Source organism: Streptopelia decaocto (genome assembly GCF_964273445.1).
Source record: "Streptopelia decaocto genome assembly, chromosome: 27".
Classification (NCBI taxonomy): domain Eukaryota; kingdom Metazoa; phylum Chordata; class Aves; order Columbiformes; family Columbidae; genus Streptopelia; species Streptopelia decaocto.
The window spans coordinates 1,364,176-1,381,220 of NC_138682.1; the positions used below are offsets into that span (position 1 = coordinate 1,364,176).

At 62.3% G+C, this 17,045-nt stretch overlaps 2 protein-coding genes across 2 annotated transcripts; one reads left to right on the top strand and one right to left on the bottom strand.

The window, feature by feature from the left end:
• The first annotated feature begins 6 nt into the window (after positions 1-6).
• On the top strand, positions 7-4,724 carry SHMT2 (serine hydroxymethyltransferase 2). Its single transcript, XM_082073532.1, has 12 exons — positions 7-139; positions 916-1,113; positions 1,198-1,277; positions 1,461-1,661; positions 1,742-1,823; positions 2,020-2,142; positions 2,225-2,364; positions 2,758-2,923; positions 2,997-3,096; positions 3,650-3,805; positions 4,038-4,145; positions 4,306-4,724. Exons 1-12 carry the CDS (start codon positions 116-118, stop codon positions 4,431-4,433), a joined length of 1,506 nt encoding a protein of 501 aa, XP_081929658.1. The 5' UTR covers positions 7-115; the 3' UTR covers positions 4,434-4,724.
• A 475-nt stretch (positions 4,725-5,199) lies between these two features.
• Positions 5,200-10,272, bottom strand: NDUFA4L2 (NDUFA4 mitochondrial complex associated like 2). Its single transcript, XM_082073542.1, has 4 exons — positions 10,143-10,272; positions 6,586-6,674; positions 5,518-5,578; positions 5,200-5,339 (listed from the first exon to the last, which is right to left on the bottom strand). Exons 1-4 carry the CDS (start codon positions 10,194-10,196, stop codon positions 5,283-5,285), a joined length of 261 nt encoding a protein of 86 aa, XP_081929668.1. The 5' UTR covers positions 10,197-10,272; the 3' UTR covers positions 5,200-5,282.
• Between the last annotated feature and the right edge of the window lie 6,773 nt (positions 10,273-17,045).

A 17,045-nucleotide genomic window follows, 5' to 3' on the forward strand; every position in this document is an offset into this window, starting at 1 on the left:
GGCGGGGTCAGGGCCGGAAGGGGCGGGACCGGCACCGGGACCGGGATTCGGATCGCGATTCGGATCGGGACCCGGACCCGGACCCGGCCGGGGTCCCCGTGGAGCGCGGGTCGCGATGTGGCCGCTCCGCCTGGGCACGGTGAGTCTCGGAGCTCGGACAGCGTCTCCCGGCGCCCGCGGGGTCCCGGGGACGGGGCGCTGGTGCCCGGGGAGTCCCGGTGCCCAGTGAGTGTCGGTGCTCGCAGAGCGCGCCAGATCCCGGGAGGCTCCCGGTACCCTGCGGAGTCCCGGTGTGCTCAGGGGGTCCGGTGCTCGCAGGGTCCCGATGCTCTCACGGGGTCGCGATGCTCGCAGCGTATCCCGGTGCTCGCAGCGTGTCCCGCTCCCCGCAGGGTGTCCCGCTCCCCGCAGGGTGTCCCGCTCCCCGCAGGGTGTCCCGCTCCCCGGGCTGTTCCCGTGCTCGGAGGGTCCCGGTGCCGGGGTGGGGGGGGTCGCTCCCTCCGTCCCCGTTTCTCCCGGCCCCGCCCGTCCCAGCGCTCCTCTGCACCCTGAACCGGCAGCTCCTGCCCGGCGGGTGTCGGGGCAGCGGTGCCCGGTCCCGGCGCCCCCCCGGCCCGTTTCCTCCCCCGCGGACTTTGCGTCCGTCCCAAAGTCCCCGGGCGGGCGCAGCCACCGCCCCCCTTGGCCCCTTCCCGGCCCCCGGGGTGATGCAACGGGTCAGTGTCGGTTACATCACCCGGGACACACACCGGCACCGGGGCGGGGGGGTGGGTCCCATCCCGGAATGATCCCCCGTTGTGTCACCTGGGAGGTGACACCAGCAGCTGGAGACACAACACCCGGGTCTCGCTCCTGGCACTGGGACCTGCTGCTCCAGGGACGCTTTGGGTCCCGTCAGCCCCTCGTCCCGCACAGGCGCTGCAGCGATGCGCTGGCCGCGTGGCCACCGTGGGCCAGCGGGCACAGCACGGCACCGCGGCGGCCGCCGCCACCGGCCACACGCCCGGCTGGACGGGGCAGGAGAGTCTGGCCGAGAGCGACCCCGAGATGTGGACGCTGGTGCAGAAGGAGAAGGATCGGCAGTGCCGGGGGCTGGAGCTCATCGCCTCGGAGGTGGGCGCGGGGTCCTGGGTGCCGGGGGACCCCGGCTCAGGTGGGGGCTCTGCTGTCCCTGTTCTGACCCTGTTTTTCCCCCAGAATTTCTGCAGCCGGGCAGCACTGGAAGCTCTGGGTTCCTGCCTTAACAACAAGTACTCGGAGGGGTACCCTGGCAAGAGGTAAAGTGGGGAGGCAGCTCTGGGGTGGGAGAGCAGTGCTGGCACCAGAGATCCTCCCGCAGCCGGGATTTGGCTGCAGGAAGGATTAAGGAGAGGAGCAGGTGCTTCCAAAGGGAGGCTGTGCTCTCCACCGAGGTCGACTGTTTGGCTGACCCCCCCGTAACCCCCTCCCTTCTCCTCCAGGTACTACGGTGGAGCCGAGGTGGTGGACCAGATCGAGCTGCTGTGCGAGCAGCGGGCGCTGGAGGCGTTCGACCTGGATCCCGCCTGCTGGGGCGTCAACGTTCAGCCCTACTCGGGCTCTCCGGCCAACTTCGCAGCCTACACAGCCCTGCTGGAGCCCCACGACCGCCTGATGGGGCTGGACCTGCCCGATGGGGGACAGTACGTAGCGGGCTGGGGCAGCCTGGAGCCTGCAGCCTCCCGCCAGGCCCAGCCTCACCCCGTCTCTGCTCTCGCTGCAGCCTCACGCACGGGTACATGTCGGACGTCAAGAGAGTCTCAGCAACATCCATCTTCTTTGAGTCGATGCCCTACAAACTTAATGTGAGCAGAGGAGAGCAGGTTCCTGGGGGAAGGAGGGATCTGCTGGCCGAGCTGTTGATCCCAGCGGTGCCCAAGCTGCTCTGCGGTCCCCTGCCCTGCTCTCCCCATGTCCCAGCTTGGGAGCTGCCTGTGGCTCAGCTGGGGGCAGGGAGGTGCGTGTTCCTCGGCGAGCTGTCTGTCTGTCCGTCCTTTGTAGCCAGCCACGGGGCTGATTGACTATGACCAGCTGGAGGTGACAGCGCGGCTTTTCCGTCCCCGTCTCGTCATCGCCGGCGCCACCGCGTATGCCCGCCTCATCGACTACGCTCGCATGAAGAAGGTACGGAGCAGAGGGCAGTGACACCCCACTTATGGGCTGTCCCTGTCCCCGCGGATATAACACCCCGTTCCGCGTGGCGCAGGTGTGCGAGGAGGTGAAGGCGTACCTGCTGGCGGACATGGCGCACGTCAGCGGGCTGGTGGCGGCCAAGGCCATCCCTTCGCCCTTCGAGCATGCGGACGTGGTCACCAGCACCACGCACAAGACCCTGCGTGGCGCCAGGTGAGGCCGCCCCTTCCCCACAGGGTGCTGTCAAGGTTTGATTGCAGGGTGACAATAAACGGCGGCAGATGGTTTAACCCCCTTTCCCCCGCCTTTTCCACTAAGTACAGGCGATTAGAAGGCAAAGAAGGAACAAAGAGAGTTGGAAAAATTAAAAATTTACTAATGCTACTAATAAAATAGCGAAAATAATACAAAATATACAAAACCCATCTTGAAAGTCCCAGCAGCTGCAGGGCAGGCACCCGAAGTCCTGGACTGGACTCTGCGGCCAACTGGGACTGGATTCAGTCTGTCACTTGGCCTCAGTTCGCAGGGACGACTCGCAAGCCCTTGCTGCGGGGTGATGGCAGGAAGGTAGAAGCAGTGGTACCATCCCTTTCTCAACACCAGGTCGGGACTGATCTTCTACCGCAAGGGCGTGCGCTCGGTGGATAAGAAGACGGGCAAGGAGACGCTATACGACCTGGAGGACAGGATCAACTTTGCTGTTTTCCCCTCCCTGCAAGGGGGGCCCCACAACCACACCATTGCTGCTGTGGCCGTGGCTCTCAAACAGGTCTGTGCCGGGCCGGGGGGCTTGGGGGCTGTGATTAGCACAGGCCACGCGGTGACGTGGTTTCCCCCTCCAGGCCAACTCGCCAGCTTTCCGCCAGTACTGCCAGCAGGTGCTGAAGAACGCCAAAGCCATGGCGCAGGCGCTGCTGCAGCGCGGCTACACCCTGGTGTCAGGTAACACCTCCGTTCCTGCGCGCTGGGGACGAGGGGGGATGAGAGGTGAGGAGAGGGTGGTGAGAAGAGGCTGTGCTGCCGTCCAGAGACCTGGACAGGCTGGAGAGCTGGGTGGGGAACAATTTAATGAAATAGAACAAGGGCGAGTGTAGAGTCTTGAATGTGGGCAGGAACAACCCCAGGTTCCAGTGTAAGTTGGGGAATGAGCTGTTAGAGAGCAGCGTAGGGGAAAGGGAGCTGGGGGTCCTGGGGACAGCAGGGTGACCATGAGCCAGCACTGGGCCCTTGTGGCCAGGAAGCCAATGGGACCTGGGGTGGGTTAGAAGGGGGGGGTCAGTAGGTCAGAGAGGTTCTCCTGCCCCTCTGCTCTGCCCTGGGGAGACCACACCTGGAATCTTGTGTCCAGTTGTGGCCCCTCAGCTCCAGCAGGACACGGAACTGCTGGAGAGAGTCCAGCTTTCCAGGTCCCTTCCAACCCCTGACACTCTGGGATTCCGTGGCTGGGGGTGCTTGGCGCTGCTTGTTCCCCTTCACCCCTTTCCTTTCTCCTCAGGCGGCACCGACAACCACCTGGTGCTGGTGGACCTGCGGCCCAAGGGCATCGATGGCGCACGGGCCGAGCGGGTGCTGGAGCTCGTCTCCATCACCACCAACAAGAACACGTGTCCGGGGGACAAGAGCGCGCTCACCCCGGGGGGGCTGCGCCTGGGTGAGGAACGGGCCCTGCTCGGGGTGCTCATCGCTGCCATCCAGCCCCTTCTCTAGGGGGTCACCCTGGGGCATCCCCGCTCTGTTTCACCCTGAGGGCTCCATGTGGGGATTTGGAGCCAGTTTGTGGCTCAGAGAGGGACACGAGGCCCCATCGGGACGCCCCTTGGTGGGGTTGGGCTCTGTGGGTGCTGCCCCGAGCAGCTCCCGGCCTGACGAGCTGCATCCCCCAGGAGCCCCCGCGCTGACCTCCCGCCACTTCTACGAGGAGGATTTCCACAAAGTCGTGGATTTCATCGACGAGGCCATCGCGCTGGCCCTGGACGTCAAGAGCAAAACCAGTGAGTGAGCGAGGGGGCCCCGGTTTCCCCCTCCTTGGTGCCAGTGGGGACTTCTCAGTTTGGGGTGCGGGGACTGTCCCCAAAGTTGATCCCAGCGGCGCCCCTTGCTGGGCTGTTGTAGAGTCCCCCCGCTTCTCACCAGCTCCCCCTCCACCCCCAGGGAAGCTCCAGGAGTTCAAGACGTTCTTGCTGCAGGACGCGGAGACGCAGCAGCGCTTGGCTGAGCTGCGCCAGCGCGTGGAGACCTTCGCTCGTGCCTTCCCCATGCCCGGCTTCAGCGACCACTGAGCCGGGCTCTCGCCCCTCCTGCTGGGCTGGGACTACCTGGGGGCAAGGGGAGGCTTAAACCCCCCTCTCTACATTCCCCGCTCCCTTTTGTCCCCCGCCAGCACCTTTAGGATTGGGCGCACCCTGCCCAGGGTGGGGGGCAGCACACCCCATCCTGCTCTCAGTATTAGGGTATAGAATCCCCCTTCCCCCCAGACCTGGATTGGGGGAGGAACATCCTTGCTCCAGCCTCATCCCCTCGCTCCGAGCACTTTTCTAAGGGGAGGCGTCGCTAATAAAACTTAGGGCAGAGCCTGCTGGCGTGTGCTGAGCTGGGGAGGGGACATCGGTGACAAGGTGGCGTGAGGGGGCGGTGGCCGCCGTGGCGACTGTTCCCCGCACGTCCCGCTGGCCTGGCTCATCTATTCCATATTTACTGGCTCCAGCGCTGGCCAAACCAAACAGTGCCGGGCAGGACTCCGGCGCCGCTGGCACCACCAGGGAGCAGCGGCTGTGCACGTGTGTCTCCGTGACCCCCTGCACCCCCCGGCTCTTCTCCCCTCCCATGGGGACCGGGGGGTCCCCGAGGAGCCCCCGGAGTGTGGGAGAACGGAAATGCGGTGCTGGGGGGGGGGGCGGGGAATGTCTTCTACATTTCTAGGCCTGGGAAACAGCATTTTGCTGACCCCCCACCCCAATAATTCATTGTTGTCCTAAGAGATGAATGCGGGCGAGACGTGACGGCGGGGGGTGTTGGTGACGCAGTCGCATCGTTCCCAGAGCGCTGAGGTTTATTGCGGGTTTGGGGGTGCTGGGGAGCAGGTCGACCCGTGTGTGCTGGGGGGCAGCGGGTGGGGGTCACCGTGGTGCTCAGAAGCTGGGACGCTCCTTCTTGAGGCTCTTGTAGTCCGTGGAAACTGCCAGAAACTGGGGAAGCGGGCGATGTGAGAGAGGGTGGGGGGCCAGCGTTCCCTTCCCAAATCTGAGCACAAGGAGCCTCCCCCAGGGCTGACACCTCCCGGGCCCCTTCCCCGAGGAAAATGCCCCCGTGGCCATTCCCCCCCGTTCCCCAGAGCGCCAAGCCCCCAGTTCAGCCAGTGCTCACTTTATACTGGTCCGTGGGGCTCAGCTTATTCCAGGGTTCAGGATTATTTTTGCGATCCCAGCTGCAAGGGGCGATGGGGCCATCAGCACCTGGAAGGAGGTGGGGGAGACAGGCGCACCCCCCAATCCCACAGCCCCCCCAGCCCGATTTTACCCCCACTAGTGCCCCCAGAACCAGCCCCAGTGGGGACGCTGCTGCCTGTACACACCATGAGCATCACTAGTGAGTGTGTGACATGTGAGCGTGCAAGGCTGACGGGGGGGCTGCTGTGGCTCCAGTTAAGCCTCCCCAAAGAACACACATCCCATCCTGGCCCGGGGGGGCTGTGCAAGGCCAGCGAAGCCGTGGGATGGGTCCCTAGAGACAGCAGCTCGGCCCCCCCCTTGTCCCCCTTCAATCCGCTGGTGTTGGCCAGGAGCAGAATTTTCCATCTGGGAAGATGTGTGTGCGTGTTGGGGGATGTGCTGCAAACGCAGCCCCCCCGGAGCTCTTTAATAGCATTAATGTGCCGGGGGGGTGCTGCTGTTGTTTTATCCCCCCCCCCCCGCCTTGCACACGCGCACCCCTGCGCTTCCACCATCAAAGACAAGGTGCCTGGATCTGCTAATTGCTGAGCTAAGTACCCTGGGCAGCTGGCATCAAATTAAATCAATGAGCGTTTTACCGGGAGCAAACAAATATTAGAGAGGCATTAGACAGCATGGGGCTGCGGGGACCGTGGGCCACGGAGCTGCAAAGAGAAGGGAAAAAACCCAACGGCCTCGTGCGCCGCGGCTCGTCCGTCCTGTGCCAATCCAGCCACCCGTCCCCGTCAATCCGTCCGCACGCCTCGTCTCCCGCTCCCTCCTCTCCCTCTCCATTCATCCTCCATCGCTGGGTGTCTGTCTGTCCGTCCCTTTCTCTGGCCGTTCCTTCCGCCACCGTCCCTCCCGCTGGCTCCGCGTCCCCCTGTTCCATCCCTGCTTTTCCCCCCTCTCCGTCGGTCACGTTCTGCTTCTGTCTGTCCCCAATAGCTCCAGGAGCGGGGGGTGAGCGCCCAAGGGGTGCGCGGGGCACCCCAAACCGTACCTGACGTCTGGGCTGTACAGGGCCAGCCGCGCCAAGTACAGGACAGCGCTGCCCAGGCCGACACTGATGAAGCCAATGAGGGGAATGAGCTGCAGAGAGAGAGAGAAATGAAAAATACCCCAATAAAATGAATATTTATCAGGCCGACTTGAGAGTGAAAGGGAGAGCTGACACACCGGGAGATTTACAGGGGAAATATGGCAGAGCAATCCTGTAGCTGGGCTGCGGTACACAGTGTAGCTGTCAGCTTGAGTGACTGAATTAAAAGAGGGAGAGAAAAATCGGCTCGTGTTGGAGAGGAATTGGATTTGGAATGAGAAATCGCTTCCCCTCCGCCTGCTGCTGCCCGGTGCCCGTGGGGGCTGGAGGGGCCGCAGCCCCCGAGCAGGCGCTGAACCGCAGGTCCCCGCGTCCCCGAGGGACTCGGGCGCTGCCCCCAGTTGACATGGTGACAATGGAGCGTGGGGGGCACTTGGTGAGCACCCCAAACCCTGGTTGCTCGCCCAGCTCCGTGCTGGGTGGCGCCGTGATCAGGAGGCCCCTTCGCCCCCCTCCACGCGCACGGGGGTTCTGATGGCGCCGTCGCAGGGCAAACAGCTCAATCTCCTCCGCGCTCCCCGCTCGCTCGAGCTGCCAATCCCCCGGTGCCCGGGGGGACGCGGCCTCAATCGCAGCCGAGACGAGGCTGCTCTGACCTCCCCCAAATTGCCGCGGCCTCCGCGCCGGGGAAGACGGTCTGAGCGTAATGAACCACCCGGCAGCTCGTGCCCCTGGGAGGGCGAACGCGGCCGGCGCCGCGCGGTGCCCATTAGCGGGAGCGGGCGCCGGGAGCGCCGCACCGTTTCCATCACCAGCGCCTGAGCTCCTGGGTTACATCTGCAGTGCTGCTTGGCAGCTGGAGCTCTCAGCGCCTCCAAACCCCAACCTGTCCGCCCCGTGACTCAGTTTCCCCACTTGGATGAGGCTGATAGGGGTTGTCTATAAAACATGATGAAAAGGGTCTGTCCGACCCCCTCTGTTCTCTGCCAGCACCGCGATGACCTGCATGGGGAGGTGGGGGGCTGTTAGGAAGACACCCCACCATTCAGATGTGTCCCCCATTTCTCCCCCAGTGCCCCCATTCCTGCTGGCGGTGCCTGTTCCCAAGCCCATCAGTGCTCTGTTGGCGGCTCCAGCGCCCGGCAGATGCTGGTGCCAATTCGGGAGGTGAGAGGCATCAGCAGATAACGATCTTTTGCGCCACGTGCGGCCGGGTGCCAAGAGGATCTGGCAGTAGCCGCTACCCAACCGCGCCGCCTAATCAAGATGAACTCCACAGCTCCGGGAATTGTGGTGTCTGCTGGAGGAGATTCGGGGCAATAGGTTCATCTCACCATCTGCTGCTGACACCTTCTGGGTAATTAATGCCTGCGAAGAATTAAGGGCAGGGGGAGCTGGGGGAACCGCTCGTGCAGCGGGCGATGGGCTCCGGAGCTGCAGGTGCAGGCGGTGGGGTCTGATCCCCCCCACAAAACACACACAGAAATAAATAAGATGTATTGAGAGCTTTACCTTAAGTGTAGAGTGTAAAAATGCTGCTTGTGTGTGTGTGTGCAGCGCTCGTGGGGACTTGTTGGGATGGAGGCAGATGCCGTCCTGCTCCCCGGGACCCCCATTTCTGCTGCAGTGGGGCCATCCCCACCGCAGCCCCAGCTACAATGCGCTGGTTGGACTGAAAACGGGTTGATTTCCTTCCTGCATTACAAACCTTTCTCTTTCCCAGCCAGCACGCTCATGATTTGCACTCAGGTTGAGAACAAGCAGATCCCAGCCCAGCACAGGGTTCATGGTTTGAATCGCTCTGCTCTGAGAGCCAAGGACACTCTGAGCTCTGCCCACAGGGGTGAGGCAGCGAGGAAGGGGATGGACGGACAGAGCTGGACTGACACCCACACGGAGCAATCACAGTGTTCCAGCCCATTAGCATCCTGCTCATTATTTAAGGAGAGTCGGGACTCTCTGGTTGTCTCTTCCGCTCTCTCTATGGGGCGCAGTTGGGGGAGTGTTTGGTTGGGACATTTAGTTCAGCCTTTTGCTGCTTTGCAGAGACCTCTGGGCTTTTCTGCCTTTCTCCTCTTTTCTCTCTCTGGGATCGGCTTTGGGACCAGGTGCCGTTTCCTGGCACTGGCTGCTCAGCGTGTTCATGAGGAATTGCCTTGACTATCTTTTATTTCTCTATATATTTACTAGTAGCGTATGAGTATTTTGTTATTTTATTAACCTGTGTTGATCTCAGTCCAGGTTTCTCCCTTCTGATTCTCTCCCTATTGGAGGGTGAGCGAGCGGCTGCGTGGTTGTGTTGCCCACTCGGGTTCAACCACAACACAAAAACAGCAGGAGGGGGAAAACAAACGCATGAAGGCGCCGGGTGAGGCGGGGACCCCGTGTCTGGCCAGGGGGGACAAGCACCTCGTGCCAGGGTAGGGATGAGCATCCCCCGCAGCAGCACCGAGGTGGGCGGACGGTGGGACCTGTGCTGGCTCTACCTGGTGCCGAAAGGTCCCCAGAGCGCGGTGCCATCATGCCAAAGCTCCCGTGCTTCACCACCAGCGTGACCGGGACATTAATCACAACCGGGTGTGCTCCTGTGGGTCAGTATTACCAGGTGAAAGCGGTGACGTACCTGCCCGGCACCAGATCACAGCCAATGGATGACACATCAAGAATTGCCCCAGCTGGCAATAACCCTGCAGGGCCCCCAGGACCCCCTCCCCGTTTACACTCTTTGGGGGCCTCTCTCTGCCCCTCAATCACACACAATCCTCCGCCAGCTGGGGACACTATGGCACGAGAAGCAAAGCCCCAGATCTCCCCGCTCTGCGCTCGGAAACACGCGGCTGCGCTGCAGAGACGGCGCCGGAGCCCTGGCCCGTGTTGTCTGTCTGTCTGTCTGTCCGCTCGCAGCAAGGAGGTGAAAAGCAGCCGGGCCCCCTGCAAGAGCCCGTCCTGGGTGCTGCTCCAGCCCTGGGCTCTGCTCCCTGCCCGAGCCGGGTAGGATGCTCAGCCGTGGCTCATCATCCTTTCCAGTCTGGGCGCTCTACCCACCAACCGCCTGCCAGCAGCTTACGTGACTTTCAGCTCGTTAACCGTCCCCAGGCCACCAGCCCTTCCAGGTCCCCAGGGAGGGCAGTGGGGACAGGCAGCGGGGACCCTGTGACACAGGGCAGGGACACTCACCCAGCTGCTGTAGTTTGAGAGTTTAAGCATCTTTACACACAAAACTCAGAGCTTGAAATGTTGACGGCGGGGGAACGGGGACAGATGTGAGTTGAAAGGATGAGGGTTGGTGCAACAAACCTGGGGCTTGATTTCCATGCCCACCCCCTCCCCAAAGATGCCCCCGGAGCAGAGGGAGGGTGGGAAGGAGGGAGAAGGATGTGGGGACGCACAGGGAAACTGAGGCACGTGGCAAGAGGAGGGCAAGGACGAGGCGGGAGGGATGGGGAGGGGGCAGAGGGATGCGGGAGGATGGGGAGGAATGGGGGGTCCCTGGAGGGAGGGGGTTTGGGGTGACTCACCCCCGGGTGCCGCTTGCAATGCCGGGAGAACCTTCCTCCGAGCAGGGGGCCCATGGTGGCGAGGGTGCGGCAGGTCCGGCTGGGTGGTGGTTCCCGAGCGCCGGCCGAGGAGGGCGGGTGGGCAGGAGACGCGAGGGAGGCGTCTGCGCTGGGGCTGGGAGGGACGGGGCGGGACGGGACGGGATCCGGGCCCTGGGATGCTGGGGCTGGACGGGGAGAGCGAGGCTGAGCGGTGGCTGCTCGCTCCCCCTTCCAGCCTCTCCCATAATGACAACCTCTCCCTTAATGACAACCTTTGTGTTTGGACACCCGAGGTGCCCACACGCTGCTGCACCCCAGCCTTGTTCGTGCCTCAGTTTCCCTTTCTGTGCACCGGACCAGCCCCTTCCCTCCACGTGCAAATCCCGCGCAGGTTGCTCCGCACCTTCCCGCGAACGATGAGTTGTGTGATTTGTTATGACAACCCCGCCGATGTTTGCTGCCTCCCCTCGGCGCCCCCCTCCACCCTCCCGTTTATGATAAATGACATAACACCCAATTTACATTTAGCAATGCAAATCTCCCTGGCAGTAACAGATGCTGCTGTGCATATGGAAAACAGCTATTTGTATCCACTGGCTCTTAACAAAAGACTGGGGAGCCGGACGGAATGGGCAGCCAAAAGCAGAGGGTCTGGGTGTCCCTGACACTTATCCGGGTGTGACCAAAAACGGGTTGATTTCCTTCCTGCATTACAAACCTTTCTCTTTCCCAGCCAGCACGCTCATGATTTGCACTCAGGTTGAGAACAAGCAGATCCCAGCCCAGCACAGGGTTCATGGTTTGAATCGCTCTGCTCTGAGAGCCAAGGACACTCTGAGCTCTGCCCACAGGGGTGAGGCAGCGAGGAAGGGGATGGACGGACAGAGCTGGACCGACACCCACACGGAGCAATCACAGTGTTCCAGCCCATTAGTGTCACACTAATTATTTAAGGAGAGTTGGGACCTTCTGGTTTTGGCTCTTCTGATCTCTCTGGTTCTTCTCTTCGCTCTTTTTGGCGCAGCCGGGGGAGTGTTTGGTTGGGATGTTTAGTTCGTCCTTTTACCATCTTGCAGAGGCCTCTGATCCTTTCTGCCTTTCTCCTCTTTTCTCTCTCTGGGATCGGCTTTGGGACCAGGTGCCGTTTCCTGGCACTGGCTGCTCAGTGTGTTCACGAGGAATTGCCTTGAGCATCCTTTATTTCTATTTTCTCTATATATTTACTAGTAGCGTATGAGTATTTTGTTATTTTATTAAACTGTGTTGATCTCAATCCAAGTTTCTCCCTTTTAATCCTCTCCCCTATTCAGGGGTTGAGTGAGCGGCTGTGTGGTTGTATCACCAGCTGGGGTTCAACCACAACACCCCCACCGCACAAGCGCTGCTCCATCCTCACCTCATTTCCTTCAGCAAAGTATAAAAGGACGAAGGGGAGAAACTTCTCTGGAGCGCGTGGAAATAAATAAACGCGGCCTGAACTGCAGCCGGCAGCGCCGTGTTGAGGCCTTTGTTGATATAATTAGAGTTTGGAAATGGGATTGATTAAGTGCCACTCCCCAAGACAGGGAGCATCCCGCCCTCGGCACCGGCACGCGCGTCCTTCACCGCACAGGGACAGCAGTGGGGTGCGTGGGGTGGGGATGTGGGGGCGTCCTGGGGTGGGTTAGAAGGGGGGGGTCAGTAGGTCAGAGAGGTTCTCCTGCCCCTCTGCTCTGCCCTGGGGAGACCACACCTGGAATCTTGTGTCCAGTTGTGGCCCCTCAGTTCCAGCAGGACAGGGAACTGCTGCAGAGAGTCCAGCGCAGCCACCAAGATGCTGGAGGGAGTGGAGCATCTCCCGTGTGAGGAAAGGCTGAGGGAGCTGGGGCTCTGGAGCTGGACAAGAGGAGACTGAGGGGGGACTCATTCCTGGGGATCAATATGGAAAGGGGGAGTGTCAGGAGGATGGAGCCAGGCTCTTCTGGTGACAACCAGGGACAGGACAAGGGGCAATGGGTGCAAACTGGAACACAGGAGGTTCCGCTTAAATCTGAGCAGAAACTTGTTGGTGGTGAGGGTGGCAGAGCCTGGCCCAGGCTGCCCAGGGGGTTGTGGAGTCTCCTTCTGTGCAGACATTCCAACCCGCCTGGTTCCTGTGTAACCTCAGCTGGGTGTTCCTGCTCCATGGGGGGATTGCACTGGATGAGCTTTCCAGGTCCCTTCAACCCCTGACACTCTGGGATTCTGTGATTCTGTGACTCACCGTAACCCATTTGGAGCTCCGCACAGAGCACTCGCAGGGATCCAAGCGGGTGTCCGGCAGCTCTAGGCACCTGAGGTGTCATGGGGATCCTGTTCCATCACAGGTCAGCACCCAGCGCGAGCTCCTGACTCCCTGCGGACGCACCCGGGACCTCTAGTGATGCAGCGGGATTCCCCGCCCACAGATCCTCCGTGCTCATTAATGCTTGTAATGAAGAGACAGCTTAATTGTGCTGTGCTTTCCTCTTCATGGTGATCACAGCCCCGCTGCTCCGGGAGCCCCCTGGGTACGGTGCCCACAGCCCCGCGGGAGCGGCTGCCGCGGGGGGGTCAGCAGGGGCCACACTGAACACCAGCAGACAGCGCTGGAGCTTCTGCTCTGTCCTGGCTCCCCTCGCTGGCACCGCGCACATCTGGTGGGGCAGCGCTTTGGGGGCGCACGAGACACCCCACGAATTTTCCTAGAGAGGCAAGAATGCGAGTGGGTGACCCGAGGAAGCACACACGTGCACGGATGCACAACACGGAGCGACCTCCATGCACGTCCAACGGCTCCGCGCTCCCGCAGCCCTGCACAGCTGCTCTACCTGCACACACACACGTGCATGGACACCTGCGCACACCCACACGCGTTCCGACAGACGGACACACACATGCCTTTGCGAGCAGACACACGCTTGCACACGTGCACACACACACACACCAAGATGACACTGATGTGACAGCGCAGTCCACCGGGGAGCTGCCCCGGATTGGGGGGGGAGCTGGGAAGACGAGTGGGGTGGGTGGGGATGGAGGGAGCTGCTCGGCTTCGGCGTCTCCGCTTGCAGCTGCCGTGGCGGGTTGTTTTACAACCGCTCCAAAAATATTATTCAAGATGAAGGAGAATCACGGCTGCTGCGAGCGAGCGCAGGGCCGGCGCGGGGAATTCATCATGCCGAATTGGGTGCCCCCCCCTCCCCGCACCACCGCAGTGATGAAGTGCTTCATTAATGGGAGATGCTGCAGCTCGGGGCGGAACGTGCCTGCACCTGAGCGTGCCCGTTTCCTCTGGTTCGCAGCTTGGCGCTCAGCGTCCCCCCCGTCCCCACACAGCCCACCCAACCCCATTGCATGGACCCCCCCACAGCTCCCAACTGCTGCCCCACAGCCCCCCCAGCCCCACAACAGCACCCACCGGTTTTTCTCCCCACCCCACGTCCCCATCTGACGGTGACACGGGCTCGTCCCTCGCTGCCGACAGGGACCTTTCCCTCGTTAAGGCTCCGCCGGTGCCGGAGCTGTAAATCTCGTTGGCTTTTGGCGGAAACCGCCATAAAAAATTCATACCAGCGAAAGCAAACAAACAATAAACAAACAGCCAATAATTAAACGGTGGATTAACAGGGTGTATTTCATCACCCCACAGAGCCCCGACGTGGGGAGAAGGGGCTGGATCCTGGGGGACACGGCCCCTCCTGGGGACAGAAGGACGTTCGTGGTCCGGATCCCTCGTGGTTGGTGACACCGGGTAGCACCAGCAGCTCCATAAAACCGCCCCGGGCAGCACTGTCACGACATATCGCGACGGTTTGCACAGCCGTTAATGGTGGAGCAACCACAGGTCTTTCCCCCTGCCCCCCTCGATTCGAGCACAGGTGGGACATTGCGCCCACCCCATGATGTCACCGATCCCTGTGACATCACAATCCCCTCCTTGCTCCTGCCTTGGCCGTAATTTGCCTCTGGGCGCCCGGCTTACCCAGGGGCTGGCCCCGCACCATCCATCACGCAGCGTTTGTAACTGGCACCTTCATTTAAAGGGCTGTAATCATCCTAATTCCCCCCATTAATCACGCGGCGCTGCGCCATGAGCACCGGGAGGACCCACTGCTGACCCACAACCGCTGCGGGATGGCGGGGGACACCAGCCTTGGGGACCCTGATGCCCCCCGCTCCGCTGCAAAACATGGAAGAGATGCTGCCCATCCTTGTCCCCACCAGCAGCGTCATTGTCCCCACCAGCAGCGTCATTGTCCCCACCAGAACACACTGGGTCCCCAGGACAGGGGGGTGTCCCCCCAGCCCCACGGCTGCAGGACACAATCCCTGGATGGGGGTTTTGGGGAGCTGGGGGGGGACATCAGCTTTTCCACACCCGCCGTGGCACCGGGAGGTGTTTCCTGGAACCAACCCCGCAATTAACCACCGACTTGGCCCCGTCCCACAATATCGACTCTTTTTTTTCCATAATTCTCCGAAGAAAAGCCCGAGCCCAGAGCTGCGATTTCCGAAGCCTGTTTTATAAATAACCGGGGTCACCAGCTGCCAATTGCTGTAATGCTGCCTTGATACAATTTAATAAGCATAATAGCCTCTTCCCTCATTGTGACAAAGATACAGGTGGGGACGGAGCTGCGCGAGAGCGGAGCACACGGCTCAGACACGTGGCGGGGACGCGCACGAGTCCGAGACACAAGCGCACGGTGAGACACATGTGTGCTGGGACGGCGGGGACACATCCTGGGGGACACACCCAGAGGGACAAGCCCTGCTGGGACACACCCTGGGGGACACATCCTGTTGGGACACACCCTATGGGGACACACCCTTGGGGACACACCCTGTTGGGACACACCCTATGGGGACACACCCTGGGGGACACATCCTGTTGGGACGCACCCTATGGGGATACATCCTGCGGGAGGTGCCCTGGGGGACACACCTTTACTGGGATGTACCCTGGAGGACACACCCCTACTGGGACACACCCCAGGGGACACACCCTTCCGGGACACGCCCTCGGGGACATGCCCTGTGGGGACACACCCTGGGGGAGACACTTTGGAGGGACATGACCTGGGGGACATGCCACGTCCCTACTGGGACACACCCTTCTGGGACATGCCCTACGGGGACACACCCTGGGGGACACACCCTGGGGGACACACCCTATTGGGACACACCCTGGGGGACACACCATGCTGGGACGCACCCCTATGGGGACACATTTTGGGGGACACGCCCTGCGGGGACACACCCTGGGGGACACGTCCTGGAGGACACACCCTATTGGGACACACCGTGGGGCACACACCATGCTGGGACGCACCCCTATGGGGACACACTCTGGAGGACACACCCTGCGGGGACACACCCTGGGGGACATGCCCTGGAGGACACACCCTATTGGGACACACCCTGGGGGACACGCCCTGGGGGACACACCCCTACTGGGACATGCCTTGGGGGACACACCCTGCTGGGACACACCCTGTTGGGACACGCCCTGGGGGACACACCCTGGGGGACACACCCCTACTGGGCCAGACCCTGCCGGGACACGCCCTGTGGGACACACCCTGCTGGGACGCACCTTGGGGGACACCCCCCGGGGGACACACCCGTTGGGGTCCCTGCCCGTCACCCCCGTGCCCGGTTCCGCCGCCCCGGGCCCTCCCGGAGGCCTCTGGCGCCCTCTGGCGGCCGCGGGTCGGGCCGGCGGGACCCGGGATCGGGCCCGGGGACACGGAACCTCCCGCAGACACAGGGACATGGGGCAGAGCTGCTGCGGACCCCAGCCCCAAAACTCCCTCGAGCGCCAGGGTGTCCCCCCAGAACCCCGTGGCTCCAGATGGGGTGGGGGATTCCAGGCTGGGGAGCGCCCTCCGCACCCCCGGCAGCTCCGGGTCGTGTCTCCGCGTCCTGGGCGCCCGAGCCGAGCCCTGGCAGCCGTCCCCTCCCCAGCTCCCCACCTGCCACCCCCAGACCTGCTGACTGATGCCAGAGCCTCCAAAATCAATTCCCATCCCGCCAGGACACGGCGCGAAGGCGACAAATCACGGCCGCTGCTCTGCAGCCCCAGCGCCTCATTTTTCTTGCTGAACTCCATAATAAGAAATCAATGGCAGACACTGCACTCCTGATGCGTCTCCCCTGGGACGGGTGCCAGCAGGTCCTCTCCCACCCCTGGCAAATCTTGGGTCCCCATGCCAGACCCACACTGCAGGGGGGGTTCCCTTCTCATTTCTGGCTCCATAATGACCCCCCTTCCCTGCACCCCAGACATCAGGCTGGCTCCCACCTGCAGCACAAACCCCCCAGCGCCCCAGCCAGCGGCTCCGGCAGCTGCGCCCCATCCTGCTGCACCCTCCGAGACGACCGTGGGGCTGGGGGAGTGCAAATAGGTCCCCAAAATACCAGGGAAGGGGGGGGCAAACCCATCCTGGAGCATCGCACAGCTGGAAGGCACCTGCAGGCTCCGTGCCAAAACCTGCAGCGCCAAAAGGACGGGGCAGGCGAGTGGGAAGGACCCAGGCGTCCTGCGGGCGCAGATTTTTTGGAGGGGGGGACACGGAGCCGCTGTCACGCGGCAGCTCCAGCAGCTGCAGAAGGGCCTGGGCTGGGGAGAGCCGCTCCAATTAGCTGTAATCGCGCTTCCCCGCGGTGCCTGACACCGAAAAACCTACATAATTACCAGCAGCGACAGGGAAGGCAGGACCAGGCGCTCATGCTTAATTGAGTGTTTACAGCCCTGTGAGGGGGGGGGGGGGAAACAATAACAGCTCTACAGAAAAGCAACCCCCCCCATCCCAGCCAGAGCGCCCTATCCCTTTGCTGTGGGGGTTGCTGTGTCCTCCCTGGGGTGTCCCCAGGACACAG